Here is a 25,423-nt window from a genome sequence, read left to right as displayed (position 1 = left end):
ACAAGCAAAATTGGAGGGGATCGCCAATCCATTTATGTAAAACATTGGACACATTCCAGCGTTACGGGACACAATTAGCACCCATTTTGACTATATGAACTGCTTCCTGTTTTACCAATTTTTTGGTAAATACCTTGTAAAATAGTTGATTAACGAGGACATTATCTTCCATTTGAATGCCAGGGATTTTTTGAAATAGCAACTGATTTCCATAGTAGGGATGGTGTCCCGTAACGCTGGAATGTGTCATTGAGGTTCCTGTTGTTGTTTTTTATAGGTGTTAGACTGCGTTCATCGCACGCTTTAATCTAGTGTGCTATGCGTGATGCATGAATTCGTGCAGTTTTCAGATACTAATTCGGCACTCAATTCGATACGTTTAAAATTAAATTGTAACGAAATTAAAAGAGTTAGGCGTTTCACGTCAAAGGACGAATTGTAGAACGGTACCAGAGTTTCAAATTGGTAGATAAAAGCAATCAGTTTTATCACACCTTTTATTAGGAGGAATTTGATAAAAACGCCTTGAGAAACAGTGCGAGGTTAGATTAGATTAGATTTAAGGGGACTCAAAGTTGTTTAAGCTTACTTTTAGTTAAACCACACGTAGGAGTAGAAACCGAACCGAATGCTTGTAAAAGGATTAGAACCTGTTTGCCTGTTTCAGTACCAATAACTATGGTTCAACTAGTGGAATAGGGTTATTGGCACAAAGCCTCCATGGGAAGCGCATCTTCATTCTGTCTCACCGTGCGCCAACCGTAATCGTCTTCAAAGTTAGTGTCGTCGACATTTAAGTTCGCGGATGTAACGTAAAACACATTTCGACAAAAAATATAATTTATTTAGTCAATATTTAGTATAGGACAATGACACCTGAGTGGGAAATGCGGCAATAGGTATGTTAATCATGCATCATGTAATCGAAAATTGAACTAAACTCAGCGTTGTGCTTTAATAATTGCAATAAAACGCTTACGCGAACCAATTTCATGTATAATTTTTTTCTGTGACAATCAATTTCATCTTAAAAAATCTGTCGCTTTCCATCTGTTCAACCAATCAAGCCAATCAAGTGATTAATCTATACAGCAGCGGGGTGAGATAGAAGAGAAAGACAATCCCGAAAGAAAGTCGTATTTCTTCTGCACCAAAACATTCGATGCAAATTTTGCCTCTCGTACCTCTATCTTCTTGTCTGCGCGAGCGACGGTGGTGCAGGCGTATTTCCGATTTTTGTTCACGACCCTGTTCCACACCTTTACTTAATCGCACAACCAACGGACCGGACGGGACGGAGACCCAGCCTGGGTCGTGTGCATGCAGTTTGCCAGCGCTCAGACGCCAACGATCGACTAGACGGTGTGCACACGCGGTTTTGCGCTCCACGCTCGCGAATAGTTTGATAGCTACAGATAGTTCCATCCGAAACCCGTTAAGGCTGCGCGAACTCAACCCGTATGCGTTGCTTAACCTGAATATGTCATCTTCGACTATCTGTACGCATTACTCGTCACAAGGTCCTTGATCCGCACTGGTAAACGGTGTCGCCGTTGTCGCGGTTCCGGTTAAGTCATTGTCGCCGCGCGTGTTGAGTAATAGCCTGGTGTGGTGTATCGGTACCGAGTAGCAAAGGCAAAGGCAAAGTGCTAACGCTAACGCGTAAATGAAAGTGAAGAGAAAATTACGATGAGATAATACCTATTGGGACACGGAGAGACTACGACAAAAACAACGACGTCATACCAGCTTTCGCAGAAAGTGAATTTGTTTGAACACGACAGGAACCGTACGGCGCAAAAGAGAAGTTTAAAAGTACTGAACCAAGCGCGGAAATATGAATGTGGCCTGCGTGACAGGTAAAATGAGGTTAAACTGGTGGCTAACATTGTTGGCATTGCAGCTGCTAGTCATACTGCGTATCGATGGAATTTACGTGGTGGAAAAAAGTGGACGTAAGTCCTTCGTGAAACTCAACCCGGCACAGTGGACCGAACCGGAGGACGATGGAGGACTGTGGTCCTCACTGCTGGAAGAGTACACATTAGGGTGAGCAACGGTTGTGATGAAATATCATGTGGTAACTTTTAATTTGATCAGTTAATTTGATTTGTAGTATGTTTTGGGGTGACAAAGAAATAGGTGCAAATGTAACAAGAACACTATATGATGTTTCACTAAACTATATTACAAGAACAGTATAAAAAATACAAAATTAGCTGTTGAATACTTCAGAATTTCATGTCCGATTTGAGATACAGATGGATTATACTGAATCATAGAGATTTCATAAGACCTCTCGAAATGTGCGAATAAACATCTTTATGATTCATGCCGTTTAGTGTTGGTTATATTTTACTCTAATAAATTTCATTAAGGTAGAGCACGCGAGGGTATTTTCAGCCCATTAAGCGGGTGCTTTAATTTTTTCAGCGTATGGCCTAGTTCTAGTGGAAGAACAGGTGGGTTTGACGCCCTTTCAATGAAAAACAGTAGATTACTTACTATCTTGAGAAAATAGTTATATAATACTAAAATTGTATGTCGGCAAAATATTATCATTAGTAAAAAAAAAAGGAAAATAGGCTGAATTTAGAAACCTGCTGAAAATACCCTCCCGTACCCTAGTTAAAAATTTATATAGTTTAATTTTCGAATAGAATTCATTTCCGGAATAACGCAAAAACATCATATATAAACAAATATTATTAGTAGCGACTTTATTATATCGCTTTTTAGATTTATCTTGAAACGGTTCGATAATCATTTGACTGAACATCGGGCTTCAAAAGAAAACAAAACAAAGTCGAATAGGTAGGATGCGGTTATTCAGCTTACTTCTATTTTGAACCTACCCTCTCTTCTTCTAGGGTGTCTACGGTAAAATAGCAACACACCTAAATTGCTCTAAATTTTATCTATTTCTAAATTCTAATTTTATTTTTTCTAAATACGTGATCGTGTGATATTGCACCGAAACGTGAAGTTTTTAGCATGTAGTATCTTTAGGAACATTTCTTGGTATAACATGCCCCTTCTTGTGAGAGAAATCTTTGGGTGACTAATTCCCTTAAAAGTGAGATACGAAATTTATTTTCTCGTGTATTCGAGATACAGGTATCTCGAATTTACGAGAAAATAAATTTCGTATCTCACTTTTAGGGGAATTAATCACTAAAAGATTTCTCTCACAAGAAGGGGCTTATTATTAAATTAAGAAATGTTTCTAAAGACACTACATGCGAAAAACTTCACGTTTCGGCGCAACATCACACGATCACGTATTTCACTGTTGGGTCCATTGCACTATGGTCCAGAAAGCGATTTTAGCTAAACGGAATATTCTAGCTCAATGAAGTGTTCAGCAACTTTTTGAATGAAAACGTTGCTATATTCGTCGTATGGAAGACAACATAAGGCATGACCCCGTATCTTTTTGGACATATTTAAGGAATCGGAAACAACAAGGCGGAATCCCTCAACGTGTGTGCTATTTCGACAATCAAGCAGAGTCACCGTTGGAGTCTGCAAATTTGTTCTCGTCCTTCTTTCGAAGTGTGCAAAGTAATAACCGACCACCATCGTCTGAAGAGTATTTGAGCAGTTTGCCGCTATTCGATCTGAACATGCTGAGGTTTAACTATTCGCTGAGTGATGTGGTGCTGAAGCTGGAATCAATTGACGCATCGAAAGGCGCCGGTCCTGACAAACTGCCACCACTCCTCTTCAGAAATTGTGCTGCGACGCTTGCGATTCCAGCGAGGATTATTTTTAATTTATCCATGTCGGAGGGAATTTTTCCGAGTGCGTGGAAGACTGCCGCAATTACGCCCGTCCATAAAGCAGGATGTACCCATGACGTCACCAACTACCGTGATATTTCGATTCTGAGCTGCTTACCGAAGGTTTTCGAAAGTCTTATCCACGATTCGCTTTACCCGAAGGTTCATCATATCATTTCGGAATGGCAGCATGGGTTTGTGAAAAAACGTTCTACTATTACAAACTTGATGGCGTATGTCACTTCACTGACAAACGCACTTGAAAAGCGTCAGCAAGTCGATGCTGTTTATGTCGATTTTGCTAAAGCGTTCGACAGGGTGCCATATTTTCTGTTGGTATCGAAGCTAGAAAGGATGGGATTTCCTGAGTGTCTTACACGCTGGATACTGTCGTATCTTACCGGTCGCAGTGCGTTTGTACGTATAGATGGAACTAGTTCGCAGCCATTTGAGATTCAATCCAGTCTGCCCCAAGGAAGTCACCTTGGCCCATTGCTGTTTATCGTTTTTGTAAATGATTTGTGTAGCACCATACAATCTTCCAAGTATATGTACGCAGATGACCTGAAGTTCTTTCGTGTAGTAGCATCAAGAGTTGACTGCTGTGCTTTACAATCCGACATTGATTCCCTGCTAAGTTGGTGTGTGCTTAATGGAATGGACGTGAACGTGCAGAAATGCAACATTATTTCATTCTGTAGGAGTAGGAATGTCATATCATTTGACTACACGATGGAAATGGACAGCATCAACCGTGTCGAAACTGTGAAGGACTTGGGCATCCTCTTGGACAGTAAACTATGTTTTGCTCAACACATTGCCGTTACTACTGCTAAGGCTTACGCTATGCTAGGCTTTATCAAAAGGAATACGCAGCAGTTCAACAATATCTACTGTCTGAAATCGCTTTACTGTTCAATCGTGCGCAGTATTCTTGAATACGGGATGCTTATATGGGCACCTTATTATGCTGTTCAAATCAACCGGATAGAACGAATCCAGCGTCAATTCGTTCGGTACGCTCTGCGCAGGTTACCCTGGGATGATCCTGTTCGTCTACCTCCGTACGAAAACAGATGCGTGCTTATACGTCTACCCACTCTGACAAATAGGAGAAGTATGTAGCAACGATTATTTATCTACGATCTTCTGGAAAATAACGTGGATAGCCCGGAGCTACTAGGTCAAATTCGGTTCAACGTACCTCCTAGGCTTAGCCGACCAGCGGATTTCTACCGGCTTCCTTTACACCGTACTCTTTTCGCCCGAAATAACCCGATTGATGTGTGTTCCCGCGAATTTAATAGTGTATCGGACTGTTATGAATTTAATGTATCTAGATCAACTTTTAAAAATAGAATAAGTTTACATTAAGAACTGTCTGTACGATATAATCGAAGACCAGGAATAAAATTAAAAAATGTCCGATGTTCAAATGATACCGTAACAACAATTCAAGTAATAATTTTTTAAATAAGTTTTTCATTTCTTAGTTTCAAAACATTAAAGATAGATTAATTTCACATAACTTTTCTGAATATTTCAAATTTCTAACTCTTACGTATTTTCAGCAGTGGACCTTTGTTTATGGACGACCCGTAAAATCATTTTTTCTCTAATAACTCATTTATCTCAACAGGTAGCTCAATATGATGTTCCACAAAACTTTTTATACATAAGAGAGGAATATTTTTGCAGAATACTATTGACCAAACTCGTGTTTTAGTCTAGACTTTGAAATGCGGTCAGGCATATTTAATATTTTTTGTTTTGAAACGATGGTTCTACAATTGATGAAGGGACGGTAAGGGAAAGTAATGAAGAAGGATTTTTTGAAAATGGAGAGGAAAGAGTGGAAAGGAAGGGAGGGAGGGTAATAGGTAGCTACGCTTAACAAGTTGTCTTTGTGACTCCTACCTTTTGTCCAATGCTGGAAGGTGCATGGGTCGAACCAAGCTATAATCTGAGATTATAACCGGATTTGAACCCACAACAACTGCCAGGGCGTCCTAAAAAATGCTTTTTTTCGTAAAACTGAAGGTGAGCCCCCAAGTTTTCTGACATAATGCTATTTTGGGACACTCTAATGCAGTGACGTAGCCAGGATTTTCGTTTGGGGGGGCCAAGTCATTTTTTGGGGGCTCTGTAGCCGCAAGGTTACCGAGTCTGCCTTGACAAGCGAGTGGTCGTGGGATCGAATCTTAGTAGAATCAAGCCATTCGATGTCGTGACTTTAGCATTGGTTTATTCTCAGGCCCCTCCATTTACCCTTCCTTCATGCTGAATTCTATATTTACCCTCTGACACCTCTTGACAGTGCAAATGTCCCTCCTATAGTTAAGTGTACTGGTCAAAGGTACGAATGAGTCCTCGCCAGGGACGGCTATAATATGGGATACAGTCAACTTTCGCTAATTGCACTAAGCTCTTAGCCCGTTTAGTGAAAGACTTTCGTTAATTGGGCTGAGATGTCAAAACCGAGGGATATATCGATTGTTTTTGTCGAAATCGTCGCAGAAAGGTTTATAAAAATATACACTTATATTAAATACAGAATCAAAGTGGAACCTAATTTTTTCTTTGTTGAAATTTGGTTTTAGATTGTTTAACAAGCAAATAGCTGAATTTCATGCTACAATATTAATATATATTGGCATTTTTAACTGTTTCATCGTGATGCTAAAAATAGGAGGGTCAAGTTCATAAGGGATCGGAAAACGATATGATGCAATTGTGTTTCATTCAATTAATTTTAATATTTTCTATATAAATTATTTTCCACACTTGAATGAACTACATTCAAGAGCCCCTTGGAAGAAAAAATACGCTGTCAGAAATGACGTTTGACTTCGTTTTAGATGGGCTATAGCCCAATTAACGGGAGCCCGATTAAAACGTAGCCCAGTTAAAGATAGCCCAACGAACGAAAGTTGACTGTAGTACTGGCAGCGAGGAATATGTGGGTAAAGTAGATCAAGCTTTGAAGGAAGGGTAAACCCCAATACACACAAGCACGCATAAAACCAGGGGCGGACTGGCCCACCGGGCAACCGGGCAAATGCCCGGTGGGCCCCAGTCAAAATTTCGTCGTTACACAAAACGAGATGTTCCAAAATTTTTATTTCGGTTAAACTCTTTCTACGACTCACGTATGTTCAATTGCTGGGCCCCCATGATTTGTGAAATCAACCGATTTGATGATTGAAAATTCAGCTTCAAATGGGACTGTTGGGGCCCCGAACTTTAAACCAAAATTTCTCTTTCAATTAAACTTTTTCTACGACTCACAAATGTTCGATTGCTGGGGCCCCATGATTCATGAATTGATGATTTAAAATTCAGCTTCAAATGGGACTGTTGGGGCTCCGAACTTTAAACCAAAATTTCTCTTTCAATCAAACTTTTTCTACGACTCACGAATGTTCGATCGCTGGGGCCCCATGATTTATGAAATCAACCGATTTGATGATTTAAAATTCAGCTTCAAATGGGACTGTTGGGGCCCCGAACTTTAAACCAAAATTTCTCTTTCAATTAAACTTTTTCTACGACTCACAAATGTTCGATTGCTGGGGCCCCATGATTCATGAATTGATGATTTAAAATTCAGCTTCAAATGGGACTGTTGGGGCTCCGAACTTTAAACCAAAATTTCTCTTTCAATCAAACTTTTTCTACGACTCACGAATGTTCGATCGCTGGGGCCCCATGATTTATGAAATCAACCGATTTGATGATTTAAAATTCAGCTTCAAATGGGACTGTTGGGGCCACGAACTTTAAACCAAAATTTCTCTTTCAATTAAACTTTTTCTATGACTCACGAATGTTCGATTGCTGGGGCCCCATGATTCATGAAATCAACCGATTTGATGATTGAAAATTCAGCTTCAAATGGGACTGTTGGGGCCCCGAACTTTAAACCAAAATTTCTCTTTCAATTAAACTTTTTCTACGACTCACAAATGTTCGATTGCTGGGGCCCCATGATTCATGAATTGATGATTTAAAATTCAGCTTCAAATGGGACTGTTGGGGCTCCGAACTTTAAACCAAAATTTCTCTTTCAATCAAACTTTTTCTACGACTCACGAATGTTCGATCGCTGGGGCCCCATGATTTATGAAATCAACCGATTTGATGATTTAAAATTCAGCTTCAAATGGGACTGTTGGGGCCACGAACTTCCAACCAAAATTTCTCTTTCAATTAAACTTTTTCTATGACTCACGAATGTTCGATTGCTGGGGCCCCATGATTCATGAAATCAACCGATTTGATGATTTAAAATTCAGCTTCAAATGGGACTGTTGGGGCCACGAACTTTAAACCAAAATTTCTCTTTCAATTAAACTTTTTCTATGACTCACGAATGTTCGATTGCTGGGGCCCCATGATTCATGAAATCAACCGATTTGATGATTGAAAATTCAGCTTCAAATGGGACTGTTGGGGCCCCGAACTTTAAACCAAAATTTCTCTTTCAATTAAACTTTTTCTACGACTCACAAATGTTCGATTGCTGGGGCCCCATGATTCATGAATTGATGATTTAAAATTCAGCTTCAAATGGGACTGTTGGGGCTCCGAACTTTAAACCAAAATTTCTCTTTCAATCAAACTTTTTCTACGACTCACGAATGTTCGATCGCTGGGGCCCCATGATTTATGAAATCAACCGATTTGATGATTTAAAATTCAGCTTCAAATGGGACTGTTGGGGCCACGAACTTCCAACCAAAATTTCTCTTTCAATTAAACTTTTTCTATGACTCACGAATGTTCGATTGCTGGGGCCCCATGATTCATGAATTGATGATTTAAAATTCAGCTTCAAATGGGACTGTTGGGGCTCCGAACTTTAAACCAAAATTTCTCTTTCAATCAAACTTTTTCTACGACTCACGAATGTTCGATCGCTGGGGCCCCATGATTTATGAAATCAACCGATTTGATGATTTAAAATTCAGCTTCAAATGGGACTGTTGGGGCCCCGAACTTTAAACCAAAATTTCTCTTTCAATTAAACTTTTTCTACGACTCACAAATGTTCGATTGCTGGGGCCCCATGATTCATGAATTGATGATTTAAAATTCAGCTTCAAATGGGACTGTTGGGGCTCCGAACTTTAAACCAAAATTTCTCTTTCAATCAAACTTTTTCTACGACTCACGAATGTTCGATCGCTGGGGCCCCATGATTTATGAAATCAACCGATTTGATGATTTAAAATTCAGCTTCAAATGGGACTGTTGGGGCCCCGAACTTTAAACCAAAATTTCTCTTTCAATTAAACTTTTTCTACGACTCACAAATGTTCGATTGCTGGGGCCCCATGATTCATGAATTGATGATTTAAAATTCAGCTTCAAATGGGACTGTTGGGGCTCCGAACTTTAAACCAAAATTTCTCTTTCAATCAAACTTTTTCTACGACTCACGAATGTTCGATCGCTGGGGCCCCATGATTTATGAAATCAACCGATTTGATGATTTAAAATTCAGCTTCAAATGGGACTGTTGGGGCCACGAACTTTAAACCAAAATTTCTCTTTCAATTAAACTTTTTCTATGACTCACGAATGTTCGATTGCTGGGGCCCCATGATTCATGAAATCAACCGATTTGATGATTTAAAATTCAGCTTCAAATGGGACTGTTGGGGCCCCGAACTTTAAACCAAAATTTCTCTTTCAATTAAACTTTTTCTATGACTCACGAATGTTCGATTGCTGGGGCCCCATGATTCATGAATTGATGATTTAAAATTCAGCTTCAAATGGGACTGTTGGGGCTCCGAACTTTAAACCAAAATTTCTCTTTCAATCAAACTTTTTCTACGACTCACAAATGTTCGATTGCTGGGGCCCCATGATTCATGAATTGATGATTTAAAATTCAGCTTCAAATGGGACTGTTGGGGCTCCGAACTTTAAACCAAAATTTCTCTTTCAATCAAACTTTTTCTACGTCTCACGAATATTCGATCGCTGGGGCCCCATGATTTATGAAATCAACCGATTTGATGATTTAAAATTCAGCTTCAAATGGGACTGTTGGGGCCCCGAACTTTAAACCAAAATTTCTCTTTCAATTAAACTTTTTCTATGACTCACGAATGTTCGATTGCTGGGGCCCCATGATTCATGAATTGATGATTTAAAATTCAGCTTCAAATGGGACTGTTGGGGCTCCGAACTTTAAACCAAAATTTCTCTTTCAATCAAACTTTTTCTACGACTCACAAATGTTCGATTGCTGGGGCCCCATGATTCATGAATTGATGATTTAAAATTCAGCTTCAAATGGGACTGTTGGGGCTCCGAACTTTAAACCAAAATTTCTCTTTCAATCAAACTTTTTCTACGTCTCACGAATATTCGATCGCTGGGGCCCCATGATTTATGAAATCAACCGATTTGATGATTTAAAATTCAGCTTCAAATGGGACTGTTGGGGCCCCGAACTTTAAACCAAAATTTCTCTTTCAATTAAACTTTTTCTACGACTCACAAATGTTCGATTGCTGGGGCCCCATAATTCATGAATTGATGATTTAAAATTCAGCTTCAAATGGAACTATTGGGGCCCCGAACTTTAAACCAAAATTTCTCTTTCAATTAAACTTTTTCTATGACTCACGAATATTCGATCGCTGGGGCCCCATAATTCATGAAATCAACCGATTTGATGATTTAAAATTCAGCTTCAAATGGGACTGTTGGGGTTAAATCAAAATTTCTCTTTCAATTGAACTTTTTCTACGACTCACGAATATTCAATTGCTGGGGCCCCGTGATTCATGAAATCATATAAGTTGAGCTGTTGGGGTCCAAGCTCCGAAAATATTACCAGCTTCAATTCTGAGTATTTAAAAGTAGAATTAGTATTTCATCCGCAGTTATTTGACTACTTATAAATATCGAACTGTCGGCTTAAGCTCCATACTTAGTTTACTTCAGTGGCGACGGTCCGTTAGCGATCCTGCGCCGAATGAATTATGGTCCTCCAGCACTCAATCCTGGGCTACCTGCCTTCAAACCCCTCGAACACCAGCTAAACGTGCATCATCCTCGATAGCGCACATCTATCAGTGCGATGTCTACTCCGAAGTCTACGGCCTCTTCTTGATTCTATGCTTAAAATAATATTGGTTACTCTTTCGTCGGGCATTCTAGACACGTGACCAACCCAGCGCAGACTGTCCCCAAGCATTCGTCGATCAGCTTCTTTTAACGTCTATGATTCATGTCCGTAAACAGCCACCGAGAGGATTAGTGTTCTCTAGAGCGTCAGTTTATGCGAATTTGCATGCTACGGGACTTCAGCTACAAAATGTTAAAGGCCAATTCGCAGCTGCAATTAGTCGTTTTATTTAGCGACTTACATCGTTGTCACATGTCACGAGCATACCAAAATATATTCAGTTCCTCTTCGACACCAACACCATTTGGATTTCCACGCCATGTACTTCGTTTGGCGGTGTTAATGGTAAGTCCCAATTTCTCAATAAATAACCTAAATGCTTCTTTCGCTACTCTACTTTTGATTTCGGTGATATCGACGTCATCCACAAAATCAAGAAGCACGTGAGGTCTCATCTGCTATTCTGACTCATAATTTTTACTCATCCAGCGTCACACGAATCAACGTAACTAGTTCTGTGGGAAAACCATGTCCTAGCGTTAACTGTCACAGCTCATTTCGTTTTACTGAATCGTATGTCGCCTTGAAATCCATAAAAATATGATGAATCTGCAAATTGTACTCCCGGAACTCGTCAGTTACTAGACGCAGGGTAAATACCTGATCCATCGTGAAGTGACCCTCATGAAAACCAGCTTGAAACTCGCCGACGAAGAACTCAGCTAACGGACTCAGCCACACACGATAGGGAGAGCACCTTATAGGCAAAATTGAGCAACGTAATGTCTCGATAGTTTGTACTCTCAAGTCGATGTCCGTTTTTAAAATTATGGGAAATGAGGCCAATCAACCACTCCTTCGATATTTATTTTCCTCTCATATTCGATTCCCGACAATGAGGTGGCGAATTATTTCGTACAGCTGCTCGCTCCTCGCTATTAGAAGTTCAGCCAGGATACCATCCTTTACAGCACCCTTACCGTTTTTCAGCTCACTGATTGCTCTTTTGACCTCCTCCTGTGTTGATGGCTCCACAGTTTGGCCGTCGCTCAAAATTCTTATCCTGTACCTGCCAATCTTCGTGTTTACTTCTCTATTCAACAGCGTCTGGAAATACTCTTCCACCTGGCTGCTGCCGTCAGGTTGCAGGTTGCCAGCACTATCATTGCACATCACAGGCATGGCAAAATTCTTGCACCTGACCGTTTTGTGGAAACTCCGTGTGTCGTTGCTGGCGAACCTCTCCTCTGGACTGGCGAGCATGTGCTCTTCGTACTGACATTTTTAGACGGTTCTTTCTTCCGCAGCTCTACCAGGACGAACCAAAAAGATTCGCGCAGAGTCTCGAGCATTCCTCACATTGGAATCGTGTGAAGAAATTCTGCACGGGATTCGCACAGAATACCTTGCTTGTAGAAGCAGAATTCTTATAGGAGAATCCAAGAGTTTAATCCCAGGGATAGCTATAACTCGGCACGGGAATCGCCTGCACTATGAACTGTTTTGTTCTGATGTGTAGACGCAGTAAGCTACTCATATATATTGAACTGTTGACATCCTATCATTTATAAAATCAGCTTATTTGATACTTGCAATTTTGCATGTCATTAGCCCTATAACTTAAAATCTGCAGAAATATAAATGTAGATGCAGAATGCAGAAATATAGATACACAGTGGCACTTATCAGAATGTGGAAAGTTCTCTTCCGGGTTCGCTGAAGCACGGTCAGTAAAGAATCAAATATTCACGCTGCGGCAGATCCTCCAAAAAGTTCATGAATACAGAATTCTACGCACAATTATTTCATTGATTTCAAAGTTGCGTATGATACCATCGACCGTAAAATCATGGCCATTCTAACCTCGCAGGGTACTTTATCAACGTGATGGTCCCTCATGTGGGCTGTTCAACATGCCGTTACAGGATGTTATGAAAGGAGCAACACACAGGCACAATCTTCAGCAAATCTAGTTAGTTCGTCTGCTTTGCCAATGAAATGGATATTGTCGATAGAACAACATCTGTGGTGGTGGCTGAAAAAACTAAAACTCAAAGTAGCGAAGATTGGGTTGAAGAAAAATGCGTCCAAACTAAAATACCGTGAACCGCTAATATGACGCACACGCTAAAAGCTGGTAACTCGGTCCTAATAACGACTGAGTGTGTTTTGTTTCGAGCATCGAGCCGCTATGCTGCCCGTTCTCCCGATACTCGACACTCGACAGTGCCTGAGTCGAGTCAAGTTGCACGGGGCCCCTAATCTCAAAGGCCCGGTGGGCCCTTTGGCTCCCAGTCCACCCCTGCATAAAACTTAATAAGCATATCGCTCATTCAATAGCGATTATAGCTAAAAGAAATGCAGTGCAGGTCATATCATACAGCAAACACCCGGGCGATATTACAATAGATCAACTATACTGGTCGCAGTAATGAGTCCACACATGAAAAAAAAGTCATTTTTTTATTAGAGAAGTTTTAAACTTAAGAAGTTCACTCGCCTCTGGAGGGAGGCCAAGTTAGTATGCAGAAAACCCTTTGTTTAAGAAATACATTTAATGCTTATGTTACAGAATGTTCTTTCGAATTAATTAATTTTAATTTGTTTAACTAAGTATTCATGTAACACAACTGGCGGGTTGTTTAACTGCCGAATGTTTAACCTAGAAGAGCGGCTTTGTTGCGAGGTATAAACCGTCGATAGTTTTAAGCGCACATGTACTGCTACTAGGTAATGGTCCGAGTCGATAGGGAGCATACGTTGGTGATGTTCGAGAAAAAGCGGTCCTCGATGAGATATGGCCGATTTGGTTCGACATTCGTTGGTCAGGTGATCTTCAGGTGGCTTTGTGGATATCTTTGTGAGAAAAGCAAGTGCTCGGGAACTGCAAAGTTGATACAACGCTGGCTGTTGTCGCTTGTGTCGGTATGCAGGCTATGGGGCCCGATCACAGGTCTATACATTGCTTCCCTACCGACCTGGGCGTTCATAGCCCCGATGACGATGTTGATGTCCTATCATGAGCATCTGTCGTACGTTGCCTCCAGCTGCGCATAGAACGCTTCCTTCTCGTCGTCGGGTATACCTTCGTGTACGTTAATGATAGTGAAAATGGAAGAAACGGCCTTTTATCCTCAACACGCACATCCTCTCGTTGATCATTTTCCAGTCCATTATGCGATTCTGCATTTTGCCCAACGCTACGAAGCCCGTTCCCAGCTCGTTGGTCGCTCCACCGCTCTGGAAAAATTAGGCTTTACTGCCACGGATTCTCCACACCTTCTCGCCTTTGCGACATATCTCCTGCAGTGCCAGATGCCAAACTTTCGGAGTTCTAACTAATCGAGCAGCACCCTATCGCCACCAACGAAATTTAACGATCTGCAGTTCCAGGTACCAAGTCTCCATTCCATGTCTTTATTTCGTCGCCTTTGTCCATGCAGAATGTTCCAAGTAACGGAGAGCTACATAGTTGAGAATTTTCACAGACTATGAGAGATACAAAACGATGTCGGTTATATTGTTATTCAAAGGCGCACTCATCAAAAATATACTTGTGCTACAGTTTTAGCTTGGTGTATTGTTATTCTGCATTGATTTTTTTTTTAAATGTAAGCCAAAATATTTCGGAGGGGGGGGGGCAAGGCCCCTAGGGCACCCCCCCTGGCTACGTGGCTGCTCTAATAGACAGGTGTATTTAAAATAGTGTCTTCAAAAGCCACTTCTTCCTCTTGTGAAGTCTAACAACTGTCCTATACGATCTTCTGGTCGGATTTTGGCTTTATTTTACTACGCAAAGGACGGCCACTCATTCACCCTTCCTTCATGGTGCATTCTATAATGCTTACTGAAGCCTCTTGACAGTGCAAAAAAGTCCCTCCTATAGTTAAGTGTACTGGTCAGAGGAACGAATGAGTTCTCGCCAGGAACGGCTCTAATATGGGATAGCACCGACCCCCCGGCACGTCGCCATTTTTCTGTGACTGAAACTGAAACGTCAAAAACACTGGGCGGGAAATCACTTCATAGAAAATCAATGCGACGGCCATTGTTGTTTGGGGTACAATAGTGAGGGGTCCAACTTAATGGGGGTACTGTCAAACTCTGTAGACCAAGATAGCGATGTCGAGGAGGTGGATAGTACTGACAGCGAGAAACGAGTGGGTAAAGTAAGCAAGCTTTGAAGGAAGGGTAAACCTAATATATTACAAAATGTAAGAAGCATATCGCTCACTCAATAATGATTATAGCATAAAGACTTGCAGTGCGGGTCATACAGCACATACCCGGGCGATACCACAATAGATCAACGATGCTGGTCGCAGTGATAAGTCTACACATGAAAAAAATGGGTAAATACGCAAAAACATGTCCATTTTGAGGTTATGCGAAACGTCATAGGCGGAGTTAAGGCCAAAGTACGGGTATTCGGATACGGAGGCGAAATAAAATAAAATAAAAACGCTAAAATCAAGCCTAATTGTTTAATTATTCACGCTGAAAATTTGATGGCAGTCGTTTTTGCAATTTTCGCGAATTAATTGTTTGGCAATTTTACCGTGAATAAACCCTTTAACGGAAATACATTCGACCGACATCTGAGTCGCGGGTTCGAATTTAACCTGCATTGTCAATATTTTCTATGGTTTTCCAGTTTAGTCAATTTTTCGTTCTTTACGTAAATATTTACACTTCCCTTAAGATGGCCACATTTCGGAGAAAGGGAGTTCCGTGCAGCAGACCCTATAGGAGGCACTTCTTTCAAGTACCACTAAACTTCTAAAACTTTCTTACTTACTTAATCGACTTGCAGTCCTAAAGAGCGTGCCACATTAAATTGCATCATGGAAAAAAAACGCGTAAGAAAATTACCTAGTTGACCGATCCTTTTCAAACTTTCAGACAATAAAGTATAACCCATTAGTAAGCTTTTGGCATATTTATTTCATTCATCTTCAATACCATAAACGTATGCTATACTCGCAACTTACGCTTAACTCCACTAATAAGGTTCTGTACAACACCTGGCTGTAACTTCTTCTGTACGGAAACCCACGTTTTCTTCATGTCTTCCTCAAATTTGACCTTCTTGGGATGCTTCCGTAGGGCCTGCTTCAGAATAGCCCAGTATTTTTCGATGGCCCTTAGTTTCGGTGCGCTGGCGTCGTGCATGTCGTTGGGTACGAAAGTGACCCCGTTGGCTTCGTACCACTTCAGGACATCCAATAGAGGAAGTAGACGCTTCTGGTAAACGTTAAAAGTTTTTGGTTCCTTTCTTCCTTCGGAACATCAAATTTGTACTGAACGGTGAAGGACCTTAGCCCCAAAAGCTACCGTATGTCCGCCTTGACGTAAGTCTCATCATCCATGATGAAACAATGAGGCTTCGTTAGCATCTGGGTTTTCAGTTTCCTGGCCCGTGACTTTTTCACCGTATTTGCCATTCGTCACGATTTGGAGCCTTCTGCACTTTGTACGTATGCAGTCCCTCCCGGTTCTTGGCTCTCTGAACGAAAGACTTGGACAGATTCAAATTTTTGGCCACTTCCCTGACCGAAGCATTGTGATTTCGCTTAAACGCTTTCACGACACGCTTGTGATCCTGATCACTAATAGAACTGATCTATTCTGACCGTATTTCTCGTTCCGTTCGATGCTCACACTTTCGTAATAACGTTTAATCACACGATTCCGAGTTGTTCCAATGTCCCGATAAGATAGTTGAGGATTTTCCAGGTTATTGCGCAAAATCAATTCACGGCGTTGCTTTTCGGGTGACGCCATTTTTTCCAATTTTCGGAAAACTGACAGTGTAAGCAATACACTCTAAACAACTTCTACCCAATTTTTCAAGAGAAAATATCCAATGGGTAATTTTCTACAGCGTTTTTTCCGTGACGCAATTTAATGTGCGACATCCTTTAAAACTATCGCTCTCGTTCCTTGGACACCGTGGGCTTTCCATCAGATCTCGCTCCACATGGTCTAACCATCTTGCTCGCTCCGCCTCTGCTCGTCTTGTTCATGTCTGATTTCAAGCAAGCACTATCTTGGCAGGCTAGTTGGCCGGCATTCTTGAAATATACCCTGCGTTTGCCTTTGTCCTGTGTGGACTTATCGCTGCGACCAGTATCGTTGATCTATTGTGATATCGCCCGGGTGTTTGCTGTATGACCTGCACTGTACGCCACCGAAGATTGTTCTTAGCATTCGTCTTTCGAAAGCTCCAAGCACTCGCAGGTCCTCCTGGAGCATTATCTACGTTTCATGTCCGTAAAGAACTATCGATCTATTAAGCGTCTTGTACAGGGTACACTTTGTACGGGGGTTTAGCCTGTTCGACCGCAGTTGCTTTTGAAGTCCATAGTAAGCACGACTTCCGCTCATAATACGCCTTCGAATCTCACGGCTTGGTGCCATTGTACGTATTTAGCTTCAACCCAATCTTTTCTGTTTCGCGCTTTAGTCTAGTGTACTGTTCAGCCACCGCCACAGATGTTCTGCCGATAATATTCATGTCATCTACTAGACTAGATTAACTAGGTTTGTTGAAGATCGTGCCCGGCGTGTTGATATCCGCTCGGTTCTTAACACATTGTAGCGCTATGTTGAACAGCCGGCATGAGAGATCATCACCTTGACGAAGCCCTCTGTGTGATTCGAATGAACTCGACAATCCACACGAAATTCGAACACAGACAGCACTGTGTACCATCCATCGTAATTGAATCAGTTTGATTCCAAGAAACATTTTCGTTATATAGAGACTTATCAAGCGCTTGTTCCATTGATTTTAGCTACACAATATTTGAATTAGCTACTCTTAAACAAAAATGTTTATTAGGAAAAGCTTTTCCATAGTTCTTTTCGGTCCATGGTATCATATGCAGCTTTAAAGTCAACGAGCAAATGGTGCGTCTGAACTCTGTATTCACGGCCCTTTTGGAGGATCTGCCGAAGTTTAAATATTTGATCCGATCACAGATCTCAGGGCGGAAGAACAAAAATCGGAGTGTAAAAACTATTAAGGCATTAAATTGCTCAATTCTGCCTATAAGGTGCTCTACCGCATCCGGTTCTGTAGACTTAGACCGTTAGCGTAGTCCTTCGACCGTGAGTACTAAGCTTCGTTCGTACTTTTTTTAGGTCGTTTGAGTTCTATTCTGCACTGCTCCGCAACGGGGTGGAATATTTTGACAAAACTTGCACCAGTTGTTCGTCATAAACGTGAACAAAGTCATATCAAACGGTTCCAACACCTACTACAAAAAGCGTACCGGTGACACACGAGTTTATCAAAATCGAAAGCAGGAGCGGACCCAGATCGGTGCTTTGCGGGACGCCAGATTGATTAGAGAAGCAGTTGAATATAGCTGAGCCTAATTTGACACATTATTTTCTATAAGTCAGGTAAGACCTGAACCAACATGCGGCGTTCGCAGAAACATAGTTTCTTTATTTTGCTAAGCAGTGTTCCGTAATTTACTCGATCGAAAGCAGCATCAGATTTGCGGTCATCGATCTTTTCGGAAAAAAATCTGTAGTGGTCAACGTGAATATAGATTTTACAGCAAAGAAATAAAGCGTAATGTATGATCATTTCAAATAATTTTTGGGAAGCTCACAAGGCAAGGACGTGGTCCCGTGATATTTAGTCGCTCTGTTAATCACGGCGAGGTCGTTATTGATTTCAATCAGGCCATCTTAAGCACTAGCAAGCAGCTGGAACAGCTTTTCGTGGAAATATGTGAGACTATTTCCTCCAAAATTATGACTACCCTGGTGAACACCCGTACAAATGTCGTCGAGATAAGCGCTTTGGATGTGCTAATCGTAGATTCCTTCCTACCTATGCGCCAGTGACATTGGCGAAGTGACTACTACAGAAACTTCCGAGACTGACCTGTATTTGCTGGGAGCGATTGAAAAGCTGATATCAGAGGTGCTCTAGCTTATTAGCGATACGAAATGATCGACTTCTATAGCCGTAATAACCATTCCCAGTTTGAAAGAATTATTCGGGCTCCACCTGTCTAGAATTCCTCAAAAAAAAAAAACTATTACTGCGACGTGGCCGAACGCGGAAATAGCAATAACCTATCAGCTTCTCTATGAAGTAAACTCATTTTTCCTTTTTTGTTTTAACTTCTGACTACACTTCTAGTCGTCCAACTATGTAGATGCTTTAATTCTAAAAATAAATGCCACTACAGAATTCCCTAGAGATAAATTTAATTCCGTTCTAACTCACCATCTCTATCTCGTAGATTCAATGCGTCGTCCCGCAGTTCTCGAGTTATGCAAGCAGCCGCGGTAGCCGTGGGCCAAACCCATCAATACATACCGGCATCTAGTTTCTACATCAACAAACGAATCGGAGAAGCAGTTGAAATGGGATCACCGATCGGCAAGGTCATAGGACCTTCGGGTTATGCTGAAAATCAGCTTAACACCGGTCCCAGCGCGCAAGGTTCCTTCACACCCATGCGCCAAAGCTTCGGCGGAGCTACCCCTACAGAAATGCTGGCTTCGCCTCGAGAGGTTTCCGAGACTGACCTGTACTTGCTGGGAGCGATTGAAAAGCTGGTATACCGGGTGGATTATATGGAAAATCGGCTGCGAAGAGCAGAACAAATCATCTATTATTTAATGGCTGGAAACAATCAGAAAATAGGTTTGATTAGTGAGAAAATAAAATTACAATTTATGAATTTAACTAACCACTTATAATTCTGTTAGATGCATGCCCGGAAAACTTCACCAGAGTGCACGATATTTGCTATCACTTCGGAGTGGATCGTGGATTGAACTGGAAGTCGGCCAGTACGATGTGTAAATCCTACGGTGGTCACTTGGCGGAGTTCGAAACGACAACCGAGTTTCAAGATGTGGTAGCGTACATTTTGAACAATCAGCTAAACCGGGGCAAAGAGTACTGGCTGGGTGGTCTGAATCCGGGTTTGCTCTGGATTTGGACGCAGTCCGCCAAACCGGTGAACCCGAACACGAATCTAACCTCAATCACAGCGAACAGTCAAGCTTCTGGAAGTGCGAATAAAGTCGATTCGTCGAAAAAGGAAGATTCGAAAATTGTTAACAAACCAGCTGCCACTGCCACGAAGCCAACGGGACCAACACTGGAGATTACCGGTTCCGGCCGTTGTTTGAAACTTACCTACAATGCAGCACTGTACACCTACGGTTACACGGGACAGGATTGCTCCGCAAGGTTTAACTACATTTGTGAACTTAAAAGTAAAACTTTGGATAATGAAATTTCTCGCATTGCAAAACAGCTGGAATTAGATTAGTATATAAAAAGTAAAATATTTAAGTAGTTCGTATTGTAATGGACAATAATTTATTGCAGTATTTTTTAAGAGAATGCGAAGTAGGGTAATAAAGTTTATTTAACAATTTCTGTTATGAAAAATCTCAGACATCCCAAAATGCCAGCACCGGTAAGGACTAGTGTTGATAGGTACAGGATCCGGTCGGTCGGTCCTCCCTTGAGCCACACCGGGAGACCATCGTCGACTTGGAATTTCGCTTGCTTCTCTTTGATCCGCTTGTAACCTTCCGGAATGTTATCAACGGGTGTGGTCGCAGATTTGCACTCCACCGGTTGCACTGGTTTAGGGCATTTTTTTGCAAAAAATAATCGCTTCTGTAAAGCAGGTATCGAACGGACTGCTAATCTTGGACGGAAGCAATTCACTAGAGGAGACATCGTTTCCGCTTTACTTCTGCTGGCGTTGAAAACAGTTGACAGTTCAATAAGTCTACTGCGATCGGCGCGATATGCTGAGAATATTTCAGATAGATTTAGAACAGAGTAAATAACTATGAAATTTTCCACTCATTTTTATCATTCTGTATTAGGCACATCCATTATATGAATATTTTATTGATTATTTTGAATAACTATGCTTTTTTCTGTATTTTTGTAGTACTAAGACGTTGCTGCCTCATGATTCACAATCATTCTGACTTCCGCCTAATAAATGTTAAATATATATATTTATTATGTATTTATGCGAACAAACCGAAAATAAATTTCGGCGGAGTTGTTGCTCATTTAAACTTCTCTTTATTATTTTTAAAGCATACAAAACACAAACTAATAACATTGTAAACAACCCTTCATACAAGTACCACTTATTTTCAGATGACTGTATAAAAAAAACAAACTAATTTCAAACAAAATTTCGAACAGAAGAAAACGTTTTCTTTTTTTCAGTTAATTTTAAACGCCTATAATGTATATATAAAATCAACACTTACAAATTAATTTGCACTTTTTTGTTTTACTTCCTGCTAACTGTGAACATAGTATGTACCTCTTACATTGATCGATAGCTAAGAAAACACTGTTAACAACACATGTTCACGAAGGAAACCAAATTTAAAAACTACACTCTTGTCTGATCAGATTTCTGCGAGTTCCCAGCCCTCGCGATCATGTTATGTTTTTGCGGTTGTATGAAAAGTTAACATTCAGTCGTATTCGTAATGTATATATTTTAATTTGTCAAGACACCTACTTGTTTAGATCGCGTAGAAATCTACGGGTTAAGTTTGAATAGCTTCCCTGTCGGTCTACCGCAGAGCACACGACACGTGGGTTGTTAAGAATTATAAAAGACTTTCTCCACGCTGTCGGACATTTTCCAGTTGGGAAGCAATGCTTTTTATTTGTTTGTTGGTACAACTTGTTCGCATCACGTTTTTAGTTCACTTAACTATCTAGTAAAAAAATTTGGTCCAACTTTTGTGTGCGCAGGGAAATCCGCCGGCCACAGTTGAGAGAAACGTACATGCTTGCTTTGTAGTACGGTTGCTGGGTAGACTACCTAACGAGTGTTTTGTTAAAATGTGTTTACTATTTAATTTATTCCCCGCAAGGTACCATTCACTCAGCAGGTTATTTTGTTCATGTTATGAGATGTCCTCGAAAAAAAGATCGAAAGTATTTTACTAATTTCATGCCCCATCAGTTTTAATGCATCTCAAAATATTAAATATCGATCCTTTATTCATATGCTTCTGTTTTTGAAATTGAACTTGTGATTGTCCAAATGATTGATTGACTGTTTTAAAGATACCTTCTCGCACCTGTTCTACGATCTCACCAAACCGATAGCAAAAAATGTTCTGTTAATTCAATCGGTTTAGTATTCACGAATTAAAATGCTCAATAAACTCCATCCACCCATTTGATTTATTTATTTGAATTTTCTATGCGGCATAACAAATAAGTATAAATCTATACCCGATAGATTCTAGTTACTTGTGATAGTCAGACTTTCAAGCGGAATATCTATAATCGCAAACTATTTGACTTTCAAATAACTTGTCCACAGGAATAATTTACGCAAAGGCACACGAAACATCTAGTCGCTTGTAGATCAGACTTCTCGTAACATATGATAATACGGTATGTAAAGGATGTCATATTAGCTCTGAAGGTAGTTCTCGATTTTGTATGAAAATTTATGTAAAAAATAATTTAAATGTTTTATCACTGTTATAAGATTGAGAACAGTAGAGAAGAATATGAAAAAAATCGAACAAGAAAATCTTGTTACAGTAATTGTGTAAAGTCAACCACCCTTAGCTCTGCGATGCTGACCGGATTCCGCTTCTTGAGAGCCACCGTGCCGCTATTGTCGTTGTACCACTATTCTCTTTTGAAGGCACTTCTGTTTGTAAATCTCCCCGGTAGTTCCTACGAGCCACCAATTTTGGAACTATTTCCAGAAGTTACGAAAGCATCAGTTTTCAATCCACAGCTAAAGATTTCTTAGCAAACGAAGAACTTTTTCAAAAACTTTGACCTCTGTTTTATTTTGCAGTCTACCGGGCCACTACACCTCACTATGAGCCAGAAATAAAAATTTCGGAACAAAAATATTTGTGATTAAACGGCATGTATTAGCTCAATGTGGTCTTCGGCAACTTTTTGAATAAAAAATTGATGAATATTTTAAAGCGGTCGTCCAATATTTAAGCGTTACTTAAACAACAATTTATGTAGTAACTTTTTGAGTAAACTTTTTTTTACCTTTTTGGTTTCAAAATATTAAAGATAAACCAATTTCAAGTAATTTTTCTGAAGATATCAAACTTCTACCTTTTACCCATTTTTAGCAATAGACCTTTGTTTATAAACGACCCCTCAAATCACATTTCTTCTTGTAACATGTTTATTTCAACAGACAGCTCAATGTGATGTTCTAGAAAATATTTTGCATATAAAAGAGGAATATTTTGGCTGAAGACATTTTATCTATACCTATAAAGAAGGATTTCTGTCTGTCTGTCTGTCCTGTGTTCCTTATAGAATCAAAAACTACTGAACCAATCGGCGTGAAAATTTGCATGTAGAGGTTTTTGGGGCCAGGAAAGGTTTTAGTGATGGTTAGAAACCCCTCCCCCCACTAAGAGGGGGGGGCTCCCATACAAATGAAACACAAATTTCTGCATAACTCGAGAACTAATCAAGCAAATAGAACCAAATTTGGCATGTGGGTGTTTTCGGTGACAAGAATTTATTCTAGGGTAATTTGAGACCCCTCCCCTCTTTATAAGGGGAATTATAACTCTCCCCTTTAAGAGGGGGGGTTTCCATACAAATTTCCTCATAACTCGAGAACTAATCAAGCAAATGGAACCAAATTTGGCATGTGAAGGTTTTCGAGGGCAAGAAAATTTTCTATGTTGAATTAGGACCCCTCCTCACTTTAAGAGGGGGGGCTCCTGTACAAATGAAATACCAATTTCCTCATAACTCGAGAACTAATCAAGCAAATGGAACCAAATTTGGCATGTGTGTGTTTTTGAAGACAAAATTTTTTTCTATGATGAATTGGGACCCCTCCCCACTTTAAGAGGGGGGGGCTCCTATGCAAACGAAATACAAATTTCCTTATAACTCGAGAGCTAATCCAGCAAATGGAACCAAATTTGGCATGTGGAGGTTTTTGGAGGCAAAAATATTTTCTACGGTGAATTAGGATCCTTCCACACTTCAAGAGGGGGGGCTTCTACACAAATGAAATACAAATTTCCTCATAATTCGAGAACTAATCAAGCAAATGGAACCATATTTGGCATGTGGGTGTTTTTCGAGGCAACCATTTTTCCCATGATGAATTAGGACTTCTTACCTTTTTAGGAGGGGGGGGGGGGCTCCCATTCAAACGAAATACAAATTTGCTCATAACTTTAGAACTAATCAAGCAAATGGAACCAAATTTGGCATGTGAGAGTTTTAGATGGCAGAATTTTTTTTCTGTGGTGTGTTACGACCCCTTTCCCTTTTAAGAGGGTGGGCTCCCATACAAATGAAATACAAATTTCCTTATAATTTGAGTACTAATCAAGCAAATGGAACCAAATTTAGCATGTAGGAGATTTTTGAGTCTTGAATTTATTTTATGATAGTTAGAGACCTCTCACCCCTGTGGTAGGGGGATATGGACTCTCATACAAATAAAACAGAAATTTTTGCGAAACTCAAAAACTAATCCAACTCGAGAAATTCGAGACTCTTCCATAAAACATTAATCAATAACAAGACCACAAAAACTATCTATAGTAACACTAGATCATTCAGGACGAGCCGGTCGCGAGTGTTGCCGGTGACCCGCCGTCGGAAGCGCCGCCCACTGGGGGGCTTGCAAAACTCGAGAAGTGACAAAGATCATCCGAGATTCATGATTTATGTACAACACAGGTTAATTTGTGGCAATACGAAGTTTGTCGGGTCAGCTAGTAACTTAATAAATATGCGTCCTAGCGTCAAACAGTCTTCACAGAAAATATGTATTTCAACATACCGTCATCCGGGGCGAGATAGTGCCAAAAAAGCATATGTTTTTGTTCTTTAGCTCAGTATACACGCAATTTAACCCCCTTCTAGGGGGTGACATTGTGCCAAGAAGATAAAGTTAGGCTAAAAATCTAAACAGTGAACATTGGCATGTTTATAAACAATGCACATAAATATCAGTATAGAGTAGTTCGTATGGGGCCGTCCATGAAATAAGCGGACTATTAGGGACAGGGGGTCGGCCAAAAACAACGCATCATACAAAAAGTATGAACGAAAATAACCCGGGGAGGTCTGAAATAACTAAAAATGAGTTCGTACTCAATGGATAGCCTTTATATAGCCAGTAGCGTTTCGAGGGTTAACAAAGGGGAGATATATGAAGGGGTGTTCGAGAACCCGCAGCCGCAGAACATCCCACGCCCCTCCCCCTCCTTAAAACTTGTAGTTTATATACGGTATAATATAATAATTATATTATTAGAGGTATAATATTAGAGTGTTTATTCAAAGTATCTGAAATTTCCAGAGAAAAAGTAAAAATTAGTTCAAATTATTCAGCAGACATATGATGCTGTTTGCTCTAAAATGGATGATGCAATCTAATCTGTCAAAATATTGTGCTCAATTGTAAGGAATGTGAGTGTACTGGTGTATACT

The 25,423-nt window shown here is 40.4% G+C and overlaps 1 protein-coding gene across 1 annotated transcript; it reads left to right on the top strand.

Annotated features, from left to right (window-relative positions):
• The first annotated feature begins 1,864 nt into the window (after window positions 1-1,864).
• On the top strand, window positions 1,865-20,240 carry LOC128739414 (uncharacterized). The gene is made up of 3 exons (XM_053834899.1): window positions 1,865-2,049; window positions 19,197-19,603; window positions 19,669-20,240. The coding sequence occupies exons 1-3, from the start codon at window positions 1,865-1,867 to the stop codon at window positions 20,238-20,240; spliced, it is 1,164 nt and encodes a 387-aa protein (XP_053690874.1).
• The last annotated feature ends 5,183 nt before the right edge of the window (window positions 20,241-25,423 follow it).

The sequence above is a fragment of the Sabethes cyaneus genome, chromosome 3 (assembly GCF_943734655.1).
Source record: "Sabethes cyaneus chromosome 3, idSabCyanKW18_F2, whole genome shotgun sequence".
Classification (NCBI taxonomy): domain Eukaryota; kingdom Metazoa; phylum Arthropoda; class Insecta; order Diptera; family Culicidae; genus Sabethes; species Sabethes cyaneus.
This window is presented reverse-complemented; position numbering and strand designations above follow the sequence as displayed.